The 19,548-nt window shown below is 41.9% G+C and overlaps 1 protein-coding gene across 1 annotated transcript in view; it reads right to left on the bottom strand.

Moving 5' to 3' along the window:
* SCYL3 (SCY1 like pseudokinase 3) overlaps window positions 1-19,548 on the bottom strand; it is a 169,870-nt gene that overhangs the window by 66,397 nt on the left and 83,925 nt on the right. The window contains exon 7 of the mRNA XM_053693282.1: window positions 2,545-2,684. Within this exon, the coding sequence (XP_053549257.1) occupies window positions 2,545-2,684 (140 nt within the window). The remainder of the gene's footprint in view (window positions 1-2,544; window positions 2,685-19,548) is intronic.

The following is a 19,548-nucleotide window of genomic DNA, read 5'->3' on the forward strand; positions in this document are numbered from 1 at the left end:
CACGTATAAGCTGTATTATGACAAATATTAAAAGTCCAAAAATAAGGATTTGATATAAGGGGATTTAAAGTGAATGTAAAGTTTGAGGAATGAGTGCCCTGGTTTTAATAATCCTATTAAAAACAGGGGCACTTTCATTCATCAAACTTTAAATTACACTGCTTTTGTTAAAATACTCACCTTTTCTTTCTGCAAGCCGTTCCAGCGCTTTCTCCAGCCCGTCGCAAGCCTCTTCTTACGTCAAGAATGACAATTCCAACATCCTCCAATCACGGCTTCACCCCTGGGGGAATCATTGCCAAAAGTAACGCTGTGAATGGTGGAAGGCCGGAATCGTCATTTCTGTCGTCGGCAGAGGCTTGCGACGGGCGGAGGAAGCGCTGGAGCTGCTTGCAGAAAGGTAAGTATTTTAAATAGGATTATTAAAAACCGGGCACTGATTCATCAAAATTTACATTCACTTTAAATATAAAAAGTCCCGTGCAGTACATATACACAAACACACATACCGTCCTGGCCAAAAGTTTTGAGAATGACACAAATATTAATTTTCACAAAGTCTGCTGCCTCAGCTTTTATGATGGCAATTTGCATATACTCCAGAATGTTAGGAAGAGTGACCCGTCCCTCTGCCATGAAAATTAACTTAATCCCCCAAAAAACATTTCCACTGCATTTCAGCCCTGCCACAAAAGGACCAGCTGACCTGTCAGTGATTTTCTCGTTAAGACAGGTGTCAGTGTTGACAAAGACAAGGCTGGAGTCCACACTGTCATGCTGATTGAGTTAGAATAACAGACTGGAAGCTTTAAAAGGAGGGTGGTGCTTGAAATCATTGTTCTTCCTCTGTTAACCATTGTTACCTGCAAGGAAACACGTGCAGTCATCATTGCTTTGCACACAAAGGGATTTACAGGCAAGGATATTGCTGCTACTAAGATTGCACCTATATCAACCATTTATCCGATCATCAAGAACTTCAAGGAGAGAGGTTCAATTGTTGTGAAGAAGGCTTCAGGGAGCCCAAGAAAGTCCAGCAAGCACCATGAATGTCTCCTAAAGTTGATTCAGTTGCGGGATTGGGGCACCACCAGTGCAAAGTTTGCTCAGGAATGGCAACAGGCAAGTGTGAGTGCATCTGCACGAACAGTGAGGAAAAGACTTTTGGAGGATGGCCTGGTGTCAAGAAGGGCAGAAAAGAAGCCACTTCTCTCCATGAAAAACATCAGGTACAGACTGATATTCTGCAAAAAGTACAAGGATTGGACTGCTGAGGACTGGGGTGAAGTCATTTTCTCTGATGAATCCCCTTTCCAATTGTTTGGGGCATCCGGAAAAAACTTTGTCCGGAGAAGAATAGGCAGCTACCATCGGTCCTGTGTCACGCCAACAGTAAAGCATCCTGAGACCATTCATGTGTGGGGTTGCTTCTCAGTCAAGGGAGTAAGCTCACTAACAATTTTGCCTAAGAACACAGCCATGAATAAAGAATGGTACAAAAACAACCTCCAAGAGCAACTTCTCCCAACCATCCAAGAACAGTTTGGCGACAAACAATGCCTTTTCCAGCATGGTGCACCTTGCCATAAGGCAAAAGTGATAACTAAGTGGCTTGGGGAACAAAACATCCAAATGTTGGGTCTTTGGCCAAAAAAATCCCCAGACCTTATTCCCATTGAGAACTTGTGGTCAATCCTCAAGATGCGGGTGAACAACCCCCCCCCCACACACACACACACATATTTTGACAAACTCCAAGCATTGATTATGCAAGAATGGGCTGCCATCAGTCAGGATGTGGCCCAGAAGTTGATTGACAGTCGTCCAGGGCAAATTGCAGAGGTCTTGAAAAAGAAGGGTCAACGCTGCAAATATTGACTTCTCTGCATAAACTTAATGTAATTGTCAATAAAAGCGTTTGACACTTATGAAATGCTTGTAATTATACTTCAGTATACCACAGTAACATCTGACAAAAAGATCTAAAAAAAACACTGAAGCAGCAGACTTTGTGAAAATTAATATTTGTGTCATTCTCAAAACTTTTGGCCATGACAGTACATATAAAATCACTGGCCACTTTATTAGGTACAACTTTCTAGTAGCGGGTTGGACCCCCTTTTGCCTTCAGAACTGCCTTAATTCTTTGTGGCATAGATTTAACAAGAATGTTTTTTTCATTACAGCATCTTACTGTTTAAAACATATATTTTTCATTGTACTATGTATTTAATAGCTGTATGAATACAGTCAAGGTTGTGCTACTCCAGATGAGAATACAACTATTGAGCCTATCAAAATCAGGAATACATACATATGCTCCAATCACTAGCTATATTCTCATTTGGATAACAATAGGGGAGTTCCAGGAGTCCAACTCTGACTACGTGCTTATCCCAACTGAAGTAAACACATAAAAGGAGGTCATTTCTTTAATTGTAAAATATTATCTTATAAAAACGTAGCTTACCAGTGGAAAACTATTTAAAAAAAATTATTTAAAACTTCCTTAATATATATATTTATTTTTTAACATAGAGCTACCTCGTTTTGGTCTCAGAAGATGGGGCAAGAAGTTTTTCACTGCCACAGGCTCAGCGAACACCAACTGATTCAGTAACAGCGGCACCAGCCTTGAGGAAATTAACTCCTCTGATAAGTTTGATACTTTATCTAGAAGGAATCTGAAAATATTAAATACATTATTAACTGGGCACCTACACTGCAGAATAAAGCACACTAAAAGTACTGATTCATTTCTTTGTGTTGTTAAAGGGATATTAAAGCCAAATTTTTTCTTTAATGATTCAGAGAGAGCAGCAATTTTTTGGAAACGTTCCAATTTACTCCTATTATCAATTTTTCTTCGTTCTCTTGCTATCTTTATTTAAAAAGCAGGAATGTAAGCTTAAGAGCCGGCCCATTTTAGGTTCAGCACCCTGGAAAGCGCTTGCTTATTAATGGCTACATTTTGGCACCAATAAGCAAGCGTAACACAGGTTCTGAACCAAAATTGGGCCAGCTCCTAAGATTTACATTGCTGATTTTTAAATAAAGATAGCAAGAGAACAAAGAAAAATTGATAATAAGAGTAAATTAGAATGTTTCCAAAAATTGCTGCTTTCTCTGAATCATTAAAGAAAAAATGTGGGTTTAATATCCCTTTAACATTGTTGCAAATTCTTGATGTGGTCACCATATATATTAGGGGTACTTATATATTTGTATGGCAAACCAGCCAGTATAGATGGGAATAGCCAGGGGCCACGTTACATTATACTCACACTGATGCAAAAGAAAGTGTTTCAAAATAAAATATTGTAACTACATTTCTAGTGAAAAAATACATAGAAATGAATTACTATTTATTTGGTAGAATTGCATGTTTGAAGTGATTTTAAACCCAACAAATGTATTTCATGATTCGGATAGAGCATGACATTTTAAACAACTTTCTAGTTTACTTCTATTACTCATTTTCCTTTGTTCTCTTGGTATCTTTTGTTGATAAGAAGGGACATAAGCTCAGGAGCGTGCATTTATCTGGAGCACTATATGGAGGCAGTTTTGAAAGAATGTTTTACATTTGCAAGAGCACTACATGCCGGCAATATTTCCTCCCATGTAGTGCATCAGACACTAGCCTAGGTATCTGTTCAACAAAGAATATCATGGGAACAAAGCCAATTTGATAAAATAAATTGCATGCACTACCTGAATCAAAAAAAGACATTTTTGGGTTTCATATCTCTTTAAAGGGAGAGTAAACCCCTTGAGATTTGTATATAAAATGTTTAGCCATGCATTATAAAACAACTTTACAAATATATTTTCATTATTTATTTTGCCACCTTTTCATGCAATTTAGCTCTGAAAATTGAGCAGTTTCTAATTGACAGAACTTGAAATGCACCCTGCTGACTTCCCAGGACTAACCCTGCTACATATATGTCCCTAATTGGCATTATCAGATAACAACTGCAAAGCAATGCACTCTATAACATTTTAACCAGGGCTGGTGTTGCTGTCTGCAGACTAAATGAGGCAAATAGTGGGTGGAGTCCGGCTATTAAAAATATAAGTAAAAAGGATAATAATTTGTTTTAAAATGTTAAGGCTTGACTGTTATAATATAGCAACATAACAGAAATGTTTTGTGTTTACTGTCCCTTTAAATAAGGAAACCTTTTTTGCCTCTAATAAATTACTAGTATCCTTTTTATGCTCAGTTGTGCGGAGGGCCCTACAAAAACCCATGGAGGGCTAGATGTGGCTAATGTATACATTTAGTGTTTGTCCCAAATAAGAATATACACACGGTGTTGCAATGTGTCTAATTGGGGCATATTGTGTTCAAATAAATGTAAGTCACAGAAGTGCAAATTTAAATAGAAGAATTTGTGCAACAGTGACTTCTGTTAAAAGCTATTATAAAAGCAATTCTAGAAACAAAGGCCTAAGCGCTAGCGATGTGCATTCGGTAGTTTCGTTAGCTGCCAAATGCAGGGGTTTGGAGCATTTTGCTCTTTTCTGAGCCAGATTTCTTCTTGTAAACGTGCAACACACTAAGATCTGTGCAAATCTAGGTCATAGTACATTGCACTTTCAGAAGAAGAAATCAATCTCTGAATAGAACCGAATGTGACGAGCGACTGTCTTCTTTCGCATTTGGCAGCTAACGAAAACTGCCAAACATCCCTACTAAGTGCAACTCGCTGCTCGTACAGCTGTAAATGGGTGGAGGGGCCATTGTCTTTACTATTTTCTATAAATACCATCTGTGATGTGCCATAGGAAATGCTGCAGTATGCATGGGAGACCAATATGAGGATGTGTGTTCTGCGGTTGTTTTGGAAGCAGTTTACATGGACATCTGTAATCATTTTCAACTAAAGACTTTTTTTTTCAAAATGGAAATATAATGCAAAAATGCTCATAATTATATCTAAAATGTACCGATGTGCTATTCAAATTCTACTTTTACAAACATTTCCTCATTTCACAGATCTTTTAGACATATATTAAGTGTGAGAAGCAAGGTAATGGATACGGTTATGTTAACTGCTAGAAAGTTATTGCAAATGAAGACACTCAATGAATTGGGATCCATGAAAGAGGAGCAATACATGGAAGGGCTGCAACAGAGACAGGCAGTGAACGAATTAATCTTCAATAGAGAAAGAGACCGTACAATCAAGAGGCAAGAGATGCAGGAACATCTGACATTAGAGAAAGAGTAGCCGGGCAGGAAGCAGGAGCAAGAGAGCAGCCGGGCAGAAAGCGGGAGCAAGAGAGCAGCCGGGCAGGAAGCGGGAGCAAGAGAGCAGCCGGGCAGGAAGCGGGAGCAAGAGAGCAGCCGGGCAGGAAGCGGGAGCAAGAGAGCAGCCGGGCAGGAAGCGGGAGCAAGAGAGCAGCCGGGCAGGAAGCGGGAGCAAGAGAGCAGCCGGGCAGGAATCGGGAGCAAGAGAGCAGCCGGGCAGGAAGCGGGAGCAAGAGAGCAGCCGGGCAGGAAGCGGGAGCAAGAGAGAAGCCGGGCAGGAAGCGGGAGCAAGAGAGCAGCTGGGCAGGAAGCGGGAGCAAAAGAGCAGCTGGGCAGACAGCGGGAGCAAAAGAGCAGCCGGCAGGAAGCGGGAGCAAAAGAGCAGCTGGGCAGGAAGCGGGAGCAAAAGAGCAGCTGGGCAGACAGCGGGAGCAAAAGAGCAGCCGGATAGGAAGAGAGAGAAAAACTAAATTTATGCTTACCTGATAAATGTCTTTCTTTCCGGACATGGAGTGTCCTGGACGTCATTCCAATTACTACTGGGATATTCAACTCCTGGCTAGCAGGAGGAGGCAAAGAGCACCCCAGCAAAGCTGTTAAAGGGACAGTTAAGACTCAAAATAATCTTTAATCAATAGGTTACTTGCCACACGATTATGGGGGACATCGTTCTCCCTGTGCTGCAGTCCTCAGTGTTTATCCATTTTTTTAAAAAAAAAAAACAACTGCAGTTCACACCAAAACATGGAAGCCTAACTCCTCCTCCCATTGTCTTCTTCCCCCGTAGCTTCTTTTCAAAATTTATCATGCACGCTCAACTTGAACGAGCCTTTAGCCTAACGCATGCGCAAAGTGGTATATATATTTTTTTTTTTTAGAGAATGCGGTGGGGATCCGTTTTAGTGCTGCACCGGAAGTCTATAACCTAGCTCTCCTGTGCTCCTTCAGTTTTCGCGATTTGGAAACACAGTTGTGACACGTTATATACCTCTTCTTATTATTAGAGCTCACTCATCAGGTGGTATATGTAGGATGGGGCATTTCCCCCAGTGTTGGAGATGAAGAGGGTAATAAGTTCTGGGGGCACATAATCAAAGATGGGGCAGTGAGCGCTGACCTGTGAGAGGATCTCAGCTGAAGGGGAAAAAAAATTAAACATAAAATTATACGCTGCCATTTATCACCCTACGTTCAGACTTTTGAAGTTTTGTTCTCAGATCAAAACACTCCAGTAACAGCGGTTGGAACATTTCTAACACTGTCTAGTTTCATGATGTATTATACATGGAGGGGGATTTCATACTAAGATAGGAACGAAAGCAAAGAAATCTCATCAGGAAGCCTAGAAGTTGCAGTGACACAAATGTGATAGGATCAGAGACACCCCGTCAAATGACTGTTTGGTAACGCTATAGATTCTATAAATATTCTGGCTCCAGCACATCGTAGCCGAGTTATAGCAACAAAACGTCAGTTTATTTGTAGCACAGACATTGTGCACTGGTCATAGTAAAACCTACAACTGTTTTAGCAAAAGAACAAAACTTCAAATGTCTGAACGTAGGGTGATAAATGGCAGCGGTCCGTCACTGAAATAGGAACCTTCTTTCGGTTCCTTTTATAATGAGACTGCTAGTGACTAAAATGAACAAGTGCGCATGCGCAAATGGGCGTGAGCGTCGTGGCCGACACTCATGTCATTTGCTGTTAGAATCAGCCTCCAAATGACGTCAAGTTAGGAGGAGTTAGGAGTCCATTTTGGCTGTGAACGGCAGTTGTTTTTTTTTTTAAAGAATGGATAAACACTGAGGACTGCAGCAAAGGGAGAACGATGTCCCCCATAATCGTGTGGCAAGTAACCTATTGGTTAAAGATTATTTTGAGTCTTAACTGTCCCTTTAAGTGTAACTTCCCTTACCCATAATCCCCAGTCATTCAGCTAAAGGAAAATGGAAAAAGAAGAAACACAAGGGTGAGAAAGGTGCCTGAGGTTTACTCCAAAAAACTGCTGAATTATAATTTTAAAAAAAGAGGACGGGGTCGTGGACTCTCCATGTCAGAAAAGAAAGAAATTTATCAGGTAAGCATACATTTTGTTTTCTTTCCTATGACATGGAGAGTCCACAACGTCATTCCAATTACTAGTGGGAACCAATACCCAAGCCAGAGTACACGGAATGAACAGGGAGGGAGAACAAGGCAGGAGGACCTAAACAGAAGGCACCACCGCTTGAAGAACCTTTCTCCCAAAAGAGGCCTCAGCCGGGGCAAAAGTAACACATTTGTAAAATTTGGAAAGGAATGCAAAGAGAACCATGTTGCCGCCTTGCAAACAACAACATACATCGGAGCCTGCTGCAAAACTTTAAGAACTAGGATAAGGCTCCAAAGAGAAGCCACAGGCTTAAACACAGGCCCGATTCTGACCAGGGCCTGAACAAAATCTAGAACATCTGGTATTCTGCCAGACATTTGGGCAAAAAGATAGAGCAGAAATCTGACCCTTCAAAGTACTGACTGACAAAACCTTCTCCAGGCCATCCTGAAGAAAAGAAAAAATTCGGGGAATTATGGAAAATCCTACGAGTAACAGGTTTACGAGCCTGAAGCATAGAATCAATGACTGCCTCCAACAAAACGCGTCTATACAGGACTAGGCGATCAATCACCAGGCAGTCAGCCTCAGAGAATCTAGATTTGGAAGAAGCAATGGAAAGTGAATTAGAAGGTCCTTCCTAGGAGGTAACCTCCAAGGTGAAAGAGATGACATCTCCACCAGATCCGAAAACTAGATCCTACGAGCCAGGCAGGAGCTATTAGAATCACAGATGTCCTCTCCTGCTTGATACAAGCAATGACTCGTGGAAGGACAGCAAACAGAGGAAAAAGGTATGCTAGCCAGAAAACCCAGAACATCTATCAGGGGATTCTGAGAATCTCTAGACCTAGAACCGTACTTTGAAAGCTTGGCGTTCTGACAAGACGCCATCAGATCCAACTCCGGAACCCCCCACATGAGGGTTATCCTGGAGAATACTTCGGGATGGAAAGCCCACTCCCCAGATGAAAAGTCTGTCCGCTCAGAAAATCTGCCTCCCAATTGTCCACTCCTGGAATGTGGATGGCAGATAGGAGACAATCATGAGCTTCCGCCCACTGCAGAATGCGAGCCACCTCATTCATAGCTAAGGAACTCTGAGTTCCTCCCAGGTGGTTGATGTAAGCCACTGAGGTTATGTTGTCCGACTGGAATCTGATAAACTGGAATAAAGATAATTGAGGCCATTCTGTAAAGGCATTGAATATTGCTCTCAATTCAAAGATGTTTATAGGAAGAGAAGACTCTTCCCGAGAACACAGGCCCTCAGAGAACATCAAACAGCTCCCCAGCCTGACAGGCTGGCGTCCGTAGTCACAATCACCCAGGAAGGTCTCAGGAAGCAAGTGCGCTGAGAGAGATGTCCCTGTGAAATCTACCACAAGAGAGAATCTCTTGTTAGGGGGTCCAGGTTTATCCTCTGCGATAAATCTGAATGGTCTCTGTACCACTGACGGAGCATTCAAAGCTACAGCGGGCACAGATGGAACCAAACAAAAGGAATGATGTCCATGGAAGCCACCATCAGACCAATCACCTCCATCTCTTGAACCACTGATGGACGAAAAGTAGACTGGAGGGAAAGGCAGGAAGCAAGAAGATTGGATTTTTTTGATTTTCGTCAGAAAAATCTTCATGGACAAGGTATCTATGATTGTCCCTAGGAAACACTTTGAAGATGAAACTAGAGAACTCTTATCCAGATTCACCTTCCACCCATGGGAACGTAGAAAAAACAACATCTCCGTATGAGATTTTGCTAGTTGAAAAGATGACGCCTGAACCAAGATGACGTCTGGATAAGGCGCCACAGCTATTCCATGGGATCTGATCACTGCCCATAGGACTCTCTGAACCCTTGTGAATATTCTGGATGCCGGGGAAAAACCAAAAGGAAGGGCAATAAACTGGAAATGCATGTCCAGAAAAAGCAAACCTTAGAAACAGAAAATGATCCCTGTGAATGGGAACATGTAAATATGTGTCCTTCAGGTCTATGGTTGTCATGAAATGGCCTTCCTGGACCAATGGAAGAATGGAACGAACAGTTTCCATCTTGAAAGACGGAACACTGAGGAACTTGATTAGACACTTTAGGTCCCGGATGGGATGAAAAAACAGAATTTATGCTTACCTGATAAATTACTTTCTCCAACGGTGTGTCCGGTCCACGGCGTCATCCATAACTTGTGGGAATATTCTCTTCCCCAACAGGAAATGGCAAAGAGCACAGCAAAAGCTGTCCATATAGTCCCTCCCAGGCTCCGCCACCCCAGTAATTCGACCGACGGTTAGGAGAAAAAAAGGAGAAATTATAGGGTGCCGTGGTGACTGTAGTGTATAGAGAAAGACATTTTTCAAAACCTGTTTAAAAAAAAACCCAGGGCGGGCCGTGGACCGGACACACCGTTGGAGAAAGTAATTTATCAGGTAAGCATAAATTCTGTTTTCTCCAACATTGGTGTGTCCGGTCCACGGCGTCATCCATAACTTGTGGGAACCAATACCAAAGCTTTAGGACACGGATGAAGGGAGGGAGCAAATCAGGTTACCTAAACAGAAGGTACCACGGCTTGCAAAACCTTTCTCCCAAAAATAGCCTCTGAAGAAGCAAAAGTATCAAATTTGTAGAATTTGGAAAAAGTGTGCAGAGAAGACCAAGTCGCTGCCTTACATATCTGATCAACAGAAGCCTCGTTCTTGAAGGCCCATGTGGAAGCCACAGCCCTAGTAGAGTGAGCTGTGATTCGTTCAGGAGGCTGCCGTCCGGCAGTCTCATAAGCCAATCGGATAATGCTTTTCAGCGAGAAGGAAAGAGAGGTAGCAGTAGCTTTTTGACCTCTCTTCTTACCACAATAAACGACAAACAAAGAAGAAGTTTGTCTGAAATCCTTTGTTGCTTCTAAATAGAACTTTAAAGCACGGACTACATCTAAATTGTGTAACAAACGTTCCTTCTTTGAAACTGGATTCGGACACAAAGAAGGAACAACTATTTCCTGGTTAATATTCTTGTTGGAAACAACTTTTGGAAGAAAACCAGGCTTGGTACGCAAAACAACCTTATCTGAATGGAACACCAGATAGGGTGGATCACACTGCAAAGCAGATAATTCAGAAACTCTTCTAGCAGAAGAGATAGCAACCAAAAACAGAACTTTCCAAGATAATAACTTGATATCTATGGAATGTAAGGGTTCAAACGGAACCCCTTGAAGAACTGAAAGAACTAAATTTAGACTCCAGGGAGGAGTCAAAGGTCTGTAAACAGGCTTGATCCTGACCAAAGTAACAGCAACAACATGGGAGCGCTCAGACGCCCGTTCTGTGTGTGGCCTCGGCTCGCGCTTCACGTAAGGTGCCGCCCCTCTTGAATAGGTCCTGACGTCTCGATGACGACACCTGGAAACTCCGTCAATCCGGTGCAAGTGGTAAAACGATCCACCACCGCTTGCACTAATATGATAGCAACATCCACTGCACACGGCAATTGACAAACAAAACCATGCAACGGAAATAAAGGACAAAGGCTCCAAACTGGTGAAATAAAAAGTCTTGTATTCAGTAACTTAGTTTGGCAAAAGCGGTTACAACAGGCAATACAGCAGGTCAAACGCGTTTCATATATATTAAACTTCTTCAGTGACCATCATGTACTATTGCCCATAATGCAGCACTATTTAAAGGGAAAGCAAACACACTCCCTCCTTAGTTAAACCAATCAAATTTCAAAAAGTGTTGCATTATGTATACTACGAATACTGTGTTAAGTGACAGCAAAATACATTTCTTTATTTATACAAACAGTAAACAAAATACTATACCCAAGAATATATTTTCTTAACTCACATATTAACTTTCAGAAAAGGAAATAAATCTGATTCAAAAAAATATAAAAAATTTTTTATAAATAAAAGAACCTAATTTAACTGTTTTAGGTATCCACAAATAATTTAACATCCCATTCAGAATTTAGCCCTACTGGCATTCTGGTATCCAGCTGAAAGATCCAGAAAACCTCTCTTTTACTGAGAGTATTACATCTGTTTCCTCCTCTTGGATGTCTGGCAATCAGCTGGATACCCTGGAATGTCAGCAGGGAACTGTCAGAGTCGTGTTCTTTTCTGAAATGTAGGGAGACAGGTGTAGTGGACTCTGGATCTTCTATGGAACGCAAGTGTTCCAAAAAACGATCTTTTAGAGCCCGTGTCGTTTGACCGACATACTGCCTATAGCACCCCCTACAGGTCAGAAGGTATATAACATAGCAAGAATTACATGTTATATGTTCCTGTATCTTGAATTGTTTTTCATTATGAGTAGACACAAAGTTTTGACCAAAGGTAGCATAAGTGCAAGATTTACACCTCCTACTACCACATTTGTAAAAACCTGGTTTTATAGACAACCAATTGTGGCTAGAAATTTTAGGCAACATAGAGGGAGACAAAATCCCTCTTAGTGTTTTTGCTTTACGTGACACAAATACTATTCCATCTTTGACTATGTCACATAGTTTGTCATCTGTTTCTAGGATAGGCAATGCTTTACGAATAATGCCACAAATTTGGGCATATTCTTCACTATACGTAGTGATAAACTTAGGCTGACGAAATCTCTCATCTCTTTCCACTTTCTTTTTCTCAAGTAAAGTAGACCTATCCATGCCATCAACTTCCTTTTTAATAGACTCTATTGCCTCTCTACAATACCCTCTGTGTATAAGTCTATTTGTCAATTCTGCAGAGTGTGATTGATAGCTTTGTTCATTCATACAATTACGTTTGATTCTGATATATTGGCTTTTTGGGATAGAACAAATTGTATGTTTTGGATGGCAAGACTGTGCATTAAGAATAGTATTTCCTGCAATCGCTTTGCGAAATAATTCAACATCTATTGATTTATTTGTTACATTAGACACCAGTCTAATATCCAAAAATGGCATGGAGTCTCTGTTAAATTCTAATGTAAATTTCAAATTCATCAAGTTATTCTGTAGATATTCTGAAAATTGTTCAATCAAATGTATTGGTCCCCTCCAGACTATCAATATATCGTCGATATAACGACCGTAATAATGGATATATTCTTTGTAGGGATTTCTATCTCCATAGACGTGGGACAGCTCCCACCAACCCATATACAGGTTGGCATAAGAGGGGGCAAACTTTGCCCCCATAGCTGTCCCACGCCTCTGGAGATAGAAACTCTCCTCAAACAGAAAAAAATTATGTTTTAATAGGTAATCAATGTATTTGACAATAAAACTTTTTAGAACATCATCATAGTCAGAAAAATATCTCAAAAAATATTCAATGGCCTTTATGCCCTGTTCGTGAGGGATGCAGGTATATAATGATACCACATCAATGGTTACAAAAACAAAATCCTCCTGCCATACAATTTTCTCTAATCTTTTAACAACATCTGTAGTATCCTTGATGTAACTCAACAATTTCAGAACCATTGGTTGTAAATATCCATCTATCATTTCAGAGAGAGGCTCATTCAATGAGCCAATTCCAGCCACAATTGGCCTCCCTGGCGGATTATTTCTGTCCTTATGGACTTTGGGAAGAAAGTGAAAAATAGCTGTAATCGGATGCTCAGTATATAGAAACTCAAAGTTATCTTCCGTTATAAGACCATCAAGTAAAGCCTCATTAAGAATGATTTTAAGTTCTCTCTGATAGAAAAACACTGGATTTGATTTGAGTCTCTCATATACTGTAGTATCAAGTAACTGTCTATGCGCCTCTTTGATATAATCCTCCCGGTTAAGAACTACAACCTTTCCCCCTTTGTCCGAATTTCGAAAAACTAATTCTTTGTTATTAACCAACTCTTTGATAGACAGATATTGATCTCTAGACAAATTGTCTTTCTTATGATTAACAGAGGATATATTTTTATGTAGTTTCTTCAAAGCTGTCTCAACTGTCTTCTGAAAGACTTCTACTGAACTAGACCTAGAACTTACTGGGTGAAACTTAGATTTCTTTTTTAATTTTGAAAGATCATACACATCTTGATTGACACTAAAATACAAATCCTTAGTGTCCTCACCTATAGTTACAAGGTCTAGAAGAGCACATTCATCAGCAAAATCAAAACCACATCTAAGTGGTTCTGGCTTCTCTCTCTGCCTCACTTCACAACCATCTTGTTTAACTTCTGAAAAATGTTTCTTCAATACCAAGGTTCTCACAAACCTATTCAAATCCACTACTGTGTCAAACAAATTAAAATGTGAAGTTGGAGAGAAACCTAAACCCAAAGATAAGACTTGTAATTGTGTTTTAGAAAGTTGAACAGATGACAAATTGATAACATTATAAGAATCTATGCATATTTCTGAAATGCTAGTGCCCTCCTCCTCTGTGGATAGCGCCGAGGTTTGGGAGGTTCTTGACCTTCCTGACCTGCCACGTCCCCCTCTGCGTACTTTTTTCTTCGCACTGTGGACTTGTGCTGGCCCCTCTCGTTTTTTGACTGTGCTGAAGATGTAGAGGGAACATGATCATCATGTGCTGTAAGAGCAAATGACGTAGTTACTACAGAGGATGGTGGACTCTCATTAGAAATTTCCAAATCAGAGGAGTCATAATCATACTCTGTATCAGTCTCTGCAAATCTAACTTTTCTATCTGATTTATCTGATCCTGACCAAAGCCTGTACAAAAGCTTGAACATCTGGCACAGCTGCCAGTCGTTTGTGTAACAAGACAGATAGAGCAGAAATCTGTCCTTTAAGAGAACTCGCTGACAATCCCTTATCCAAACCTTCTTGGAGAAAGGAGAGGATCCTGGGAATTTTAATCTTACTCCATGAGAATCCCTTGGATTCACACCAACAGATATATCTTTTCCATATTTTATGGTAAATCTTTCTAGTCACAGGTTTTCTGGCTTGGACCAGAGTATCTATCACTGAATCCGAAAACCCTCGCTTGGATAAAATCAAGCGTTCAATTTCCAAGCAGTCAGCTGGAGAGAAACTAGATTTGGATGTTCGAAAAGGACCTTGCACTAGAAGATCCTGTCTCAAAGGTAGCTTCCATGGTGGAGCCGATGACATATTCCCCAGGTCTGCATACCAAGTCCTGTGTGGCCACGCAGGAGCTATCAGAATCACCAAGGCCTTCTCCTGTTTGATCCTGGCTACCAGCCTGGGAAGGAGAGGGAACGGTGGAAACGCATAAGCTAGGTTGAACGACCAAGGCGCCACTAATGCATCCACTAGAGTCGCCTTGGGATCCCTGGATCTGGACCCGTAGCAAGGAACCTTGAAGTTCTGACGAGACGCCATCAGATCCATGTCTGGAATGCCCCATAATTGAGTTAACTGGGCAAACACCTCCGGGTGAAGTTTCCACTCCCCCGGATGGAAAGTCTGACGACTCAGATAATCCGCCTCCCAGTTGTCTACTCCTGGGATGTGGATTGCAGATAAGTGGCAGGAGTGATCCTCCGCCCATTTGATGATTTTGGACACCTCTCTCATTGCCAAGGAACTCCTTGTTCCCCCCTGATGGTTGATGTAAGCAACAGTCGTCATGTTGTCTGACTGGAATCTTATGAATCTGGCCTCCGCTAGTTGAGGCCAAGCCCGGAGAGCATTGAATATCGCTCTCAGTTCCAGAATGTTTAATCGGGAGAAGAGACTCTTCCCGAGACCATAGACCCTGAGCTTTCAGGGAATCCCAGACCGCGCCCCAGCCTAATAGACTGGCGTCGGTCGTGACGATGACCCACTCTGGTCTGCGGAAACTCATTACCTGGGACAGGTGATCCTGGGTCAGCCACCAACGGAGTGAGTCTCTGGTCATCTGGTCTACTTGAATCATTGGAGACAAGTCTGTATAGTCCCCATTCCACTGCTTGAGCATGCACAGTTGTAATGGTCTTAGATGAATTTGAGCAAAAGGAACTATGTCCATTGCTGCGACCATCAACCCTACTACTTCCATGCACTGAGCTATGGAAGGCTGCAGAATAGAGTGAAGAACTTGACAAGCGTTTAGAAGCTTTGACTTTCTGATATCTGTCAGGAAAATCTTAATTTCTAAAGAATCTATTATTGTTCCCAAGAAGGGAACTCTTGTCGACAGAGACAGGGAACTCTTTTCTACGTTCACCTTCCACCCGTGAGATCTGAGAAAGGCTAGAACAATGTCTGTATGAGCCTTTGCTTTGGAAAGAGACGACGCTTGGATTAGAATGTCGTCCAGGTAAGGTGCCACTGCAATACCCCTTGGTCTTAGAACCGCTAGAAGGGACCCGAGCACCTTTGTGAAAATCCTTGGAGCAGTGGCTAGCCCGAATGGGAGAGCCACGAACTGGTAATGCTTGTCCAGAAAGGCGAACCTTAGGAACTGATAATGATCTTTGTGGATAGGAATATGTAGATACGCATCCTTTAAATCCACGGTAGTCATAAATTGACCCTCCTGGATTGTAGGTAAAATCATCCGAATGGTTTCCATTTTTAACGATGGAACTCTGAGAAATTTGTTTAGAATTTTTAAATCCAGAATTGGTCTGAAAGTTCTCTCTTTTTTGGGAACTACAAACAGATTTGAGTAAAACCCCTGACCTTGTTCCACAGTTGGAACTGGGTGTATCACTCCCATCTTTAACAGGTCTTCTACACAATGTAAGAATGCCTGTCTCTTTATTTGGTTTGAAGATAAGTGAGATATGTGGAACCTTCCCCTTGGGGGTAGTTCCTTGAATTCTAGAAGATAACCCTGAGAGACTATTTCTAGTGCCCAGGGATCCTGAACATCTCTTGCCCAAGCCTGAGCAAAGAGAGAGAGTCTGCCCCCTACTAGATCCGGTCCCAGATCGGGGGCTACCCTTCATGCTGTCTTGGTAGCAGCGGCAGGCTTCTTGGCCTGTTTACCCTTGTTCCAGCCTTGCATCGGTTTCCAAGCTGGTTTAGTCTGGGAAGCGTTACCCTCTTGTCTAGAGGCTGCAGAGTTGGAGGCCGGTCCGTTCCTGAAATTGCGAAAGGAACGAAAATTGGACTTATTCTTGGCCTTGAAAGGCCTATCTTGTGGGAGGGCATGGCCCTTTCCCCCAGTGATGTCTGAAATAATTTCTTTCAATTCTGGCCCAAAAAGGGTCTTACCTTTGAAAGGGATATTAAGCAATTTTGTCTTGGAAGATACATCCGCCGACCAAGACTTTAGCCAGAGCGCTCTGCGCGCCACAATTGCAAACCCTGAATTTTTCGCATCTAAAATAAAGGAATTAGCTAACTTAAGTGCGTGAATTCTGTCCATGACTTCCTCATACGGAGTCTCCCTACTGAGCGACTTTTCTAGTTCTTCGAACCAGAACCACGCCGCCGTAGTGACAGGAATAATACACGAAATAGGCTGAAGGAGGTAACCTTGCTGTACAAAAATCTTTTTAAGCAAACCCTCCAATTTTTTATCCATAGGATCTTTGAAAGCACAATTGTCCTCAATAGGAATGGTCGTGCGTTTGGCTAGTGTAGAAACCGCCCCCTCGACCTTAGGGACTGTTTGCCATAAGTCCTTTCTGGGGTCGACCATAGGGAATAATTTCTTAAATATAGGAGGAGGGACAAAAGGTATGCCTGGCTTCTCCCACTCCTTATTTACTATGTCCGCCACCCGTTTGGGTATCGGAAAAGCATCAGGGTGCACCGGGACCTCAAGGAACTTGTCCATCTTGCACAATTTTTCTGGGATGACCAGATTGTCACAATCATCCAGAGTAGATAGCACCTCCTTAAGCAATGCGCGGAGATGCTCTAATTTAAATTTAAATGTCACAACATCAGGTTCTGCCTGCTGAGAAATTCTTCCTGTATCAGAAATTTCCCCATCTGACAAAACCTCCCTCATTGCCACTTCAGATTGGTGTGAGGGTATGACAGAAAAATTATCATCAGCGCCCTCCTGCTCCATAGTGTTTAAAACAGAGCAATCGCGCTTTCTCTGAAATGCTGGCATTTTGGATAAAATATTTGCTATTGAGTTATCCATTACTGCCGTCAATTGTTGCATAGTAACAAGCATTGACGCGCTAGAAGTACTAGGGGTCTCCTGCGCGGGCAAAACTGGTGTAGACACAGAAGGAGATGATGTAGAACTATGTCTACTTCCTTCATCTGAGGAATCATCTTGGGCAACTTTACCATTTGTGACAGTACTGTCCTTACTTTGTTTGGACGCTATGGCACAATTATCACACATATTTGAAGGGGGAGTCACATTGGCTTCCATACATACAGAACATGATCTATCTGAAGGCACAGACATGTTAAACAGGCTTAAACTGGTTAATAAAGCACAAAAACCGTTTTAAAACAAAACCGTTACTGTCTCTTTAAATGTTAAACAGGGCACACTTTATTACTGAATATGTGAAAAACTATGAAGGAATTATCCAATCTTTACCAAATTTTCACCACAGTGTCTTAATGCATTCAAAGTATTGCACCCCAAATTTCAAGCTGTTAACCCTTAAAATGTGGAAACCGGAGCCGTTTACAATTTTAACCCCCTTACAGTCCCAGCCCCAGCCTTTGCTGCGACTTCACCAATCCCAGGGGGGTATACGATACCAAATGAAGCCTTCTAGGAACTATTTCAGTGAATTCCAGACCCTCACACATGCAGCTGCATGTACTGTTCTCAAAAGTAACTGCGCAGTAATGGCGCGAAAATTAGGCTCTGCCTACTACAGAGAAAGGCCCTTCCTGACTGGGAAGGTGTCTTAACAAGTGCCTGGCGCAAAAAACGTTCCCCAAAGTTATAAAAGTGTGAAATTCAACTTCAAACTGCATATAATACCTAAATAAAGCAATCGATTTAGCCCATAAAAGTGTCTACCAGTTTATAGCCCATAATAAGCCCTTTATTCTGTTTGAGACTAAGAAAATGGCTTACCGATCCCCATGAGGGAAAAATGACAGCCTTCCAGCATTACACAGTCTTGTTAGAAAAATGGCTAGTCATACCTTGAGCAGAAAAGTCTGCAAACTGTTCCCCCCAACTGAAGTTCTCTCAGCTCAACAGTCCTGTGTGGGAACAGCAATCGATTTTAGTTACTGCTGCTAAAATCATACACCTCTTATAAACAGAACTCTTCATCTCTTTCTGTTTCAGAGTAAATAGTACATACCAGCACTATTTTAAAATAACAAACTCTTGATAGAAGAATAAAAAACTACAACTAAACACCACATACTCTTCACCATCTCCGTGGAGATGCTACTTGTTCAGAGCGGCAAAGAGAATGACTGGGGGGGCGGAGCCTGGGAGGGACTATATGGACAGCTTTTGCTGTGCTCTTTGCCATTTCCTGTTGGGGAAGAGAATATTCCCACAAGTTATGGATGACGCCGTGGACCTGACACACCAATGTTGGAGAAATCCCCTCCTTTTTGGGAACCACAAATAGATGTGAATAGAATCCTAGACCTTAATTCTTTAGAGGGACTGGTACAATAACTCCCAGGGAGGATAGGTCCTTCACGCAATTTAAGAAGGCCTTCCTCTTTACCTGGATAGAGGATAAACTAGACAGGAGGAATCTGCCCCTTGGAGGGTAAAGACTTGAATCCTATTCTGTAACCCTGGGATACTATGTCCACAGTCCATCGACCTGGGACATCGCGTATCAAAGCCTGCCGTAAAAGAGAAAGCCTGCCACCCACTTGATCCAAACTCGGATCGGGAGCGGACCCTTCATGCTGATTTATAGTCAGCGGAAGGCTTTTAGATTTGTTTCCCTTGTTCCAGGGCTGACTGGATTTCCAAGTGGACCTTGATTGGTTTGGAAGAGGATAGGAGGACTTCCATCCCTTAAAGTTGCAAAGGGAACGACAATTAGAAGTCTGTCGACCCCTGGTCTATTCTTCTTGTCCTGAGATAGGAAAGATCCCTTTCCACCCATAAACTCAGAAATGATTTCCGACAGACCAGGTTCAAACAGAGTTTATCCTTATAAGGTAAAGCCAAAAGCTTGCCAAGATTATAACCACAGAGCTCTGCGGGCTAGCACAGTGAAACTAGACATTTTAACTCCCAGTCTAATCACCTGAACACTTCTGAAAAATAAAAGTGCAGACATGTGTACATAATACTTATTACACTGTGTGAAAACAAAATTACTCAGTGTGTACATAATACACATTGAACTGAGTGAA

The sequence above is a fragment of the Bombina bombina genome, chromosome 10 (assembly GCF_027579735.1).
Source record: "Bombina bombina isolate aBomBom1 chromosome 10, aBomBom1.pri, whole genome shotgun sequence".
NCBI classification, from domain to species: domain Eukaryota; kingdom Metazoa; phylum Chordata; class Amphibia; order Anura; family Bombinatoridae; genus Bombina; species Bombina bombina.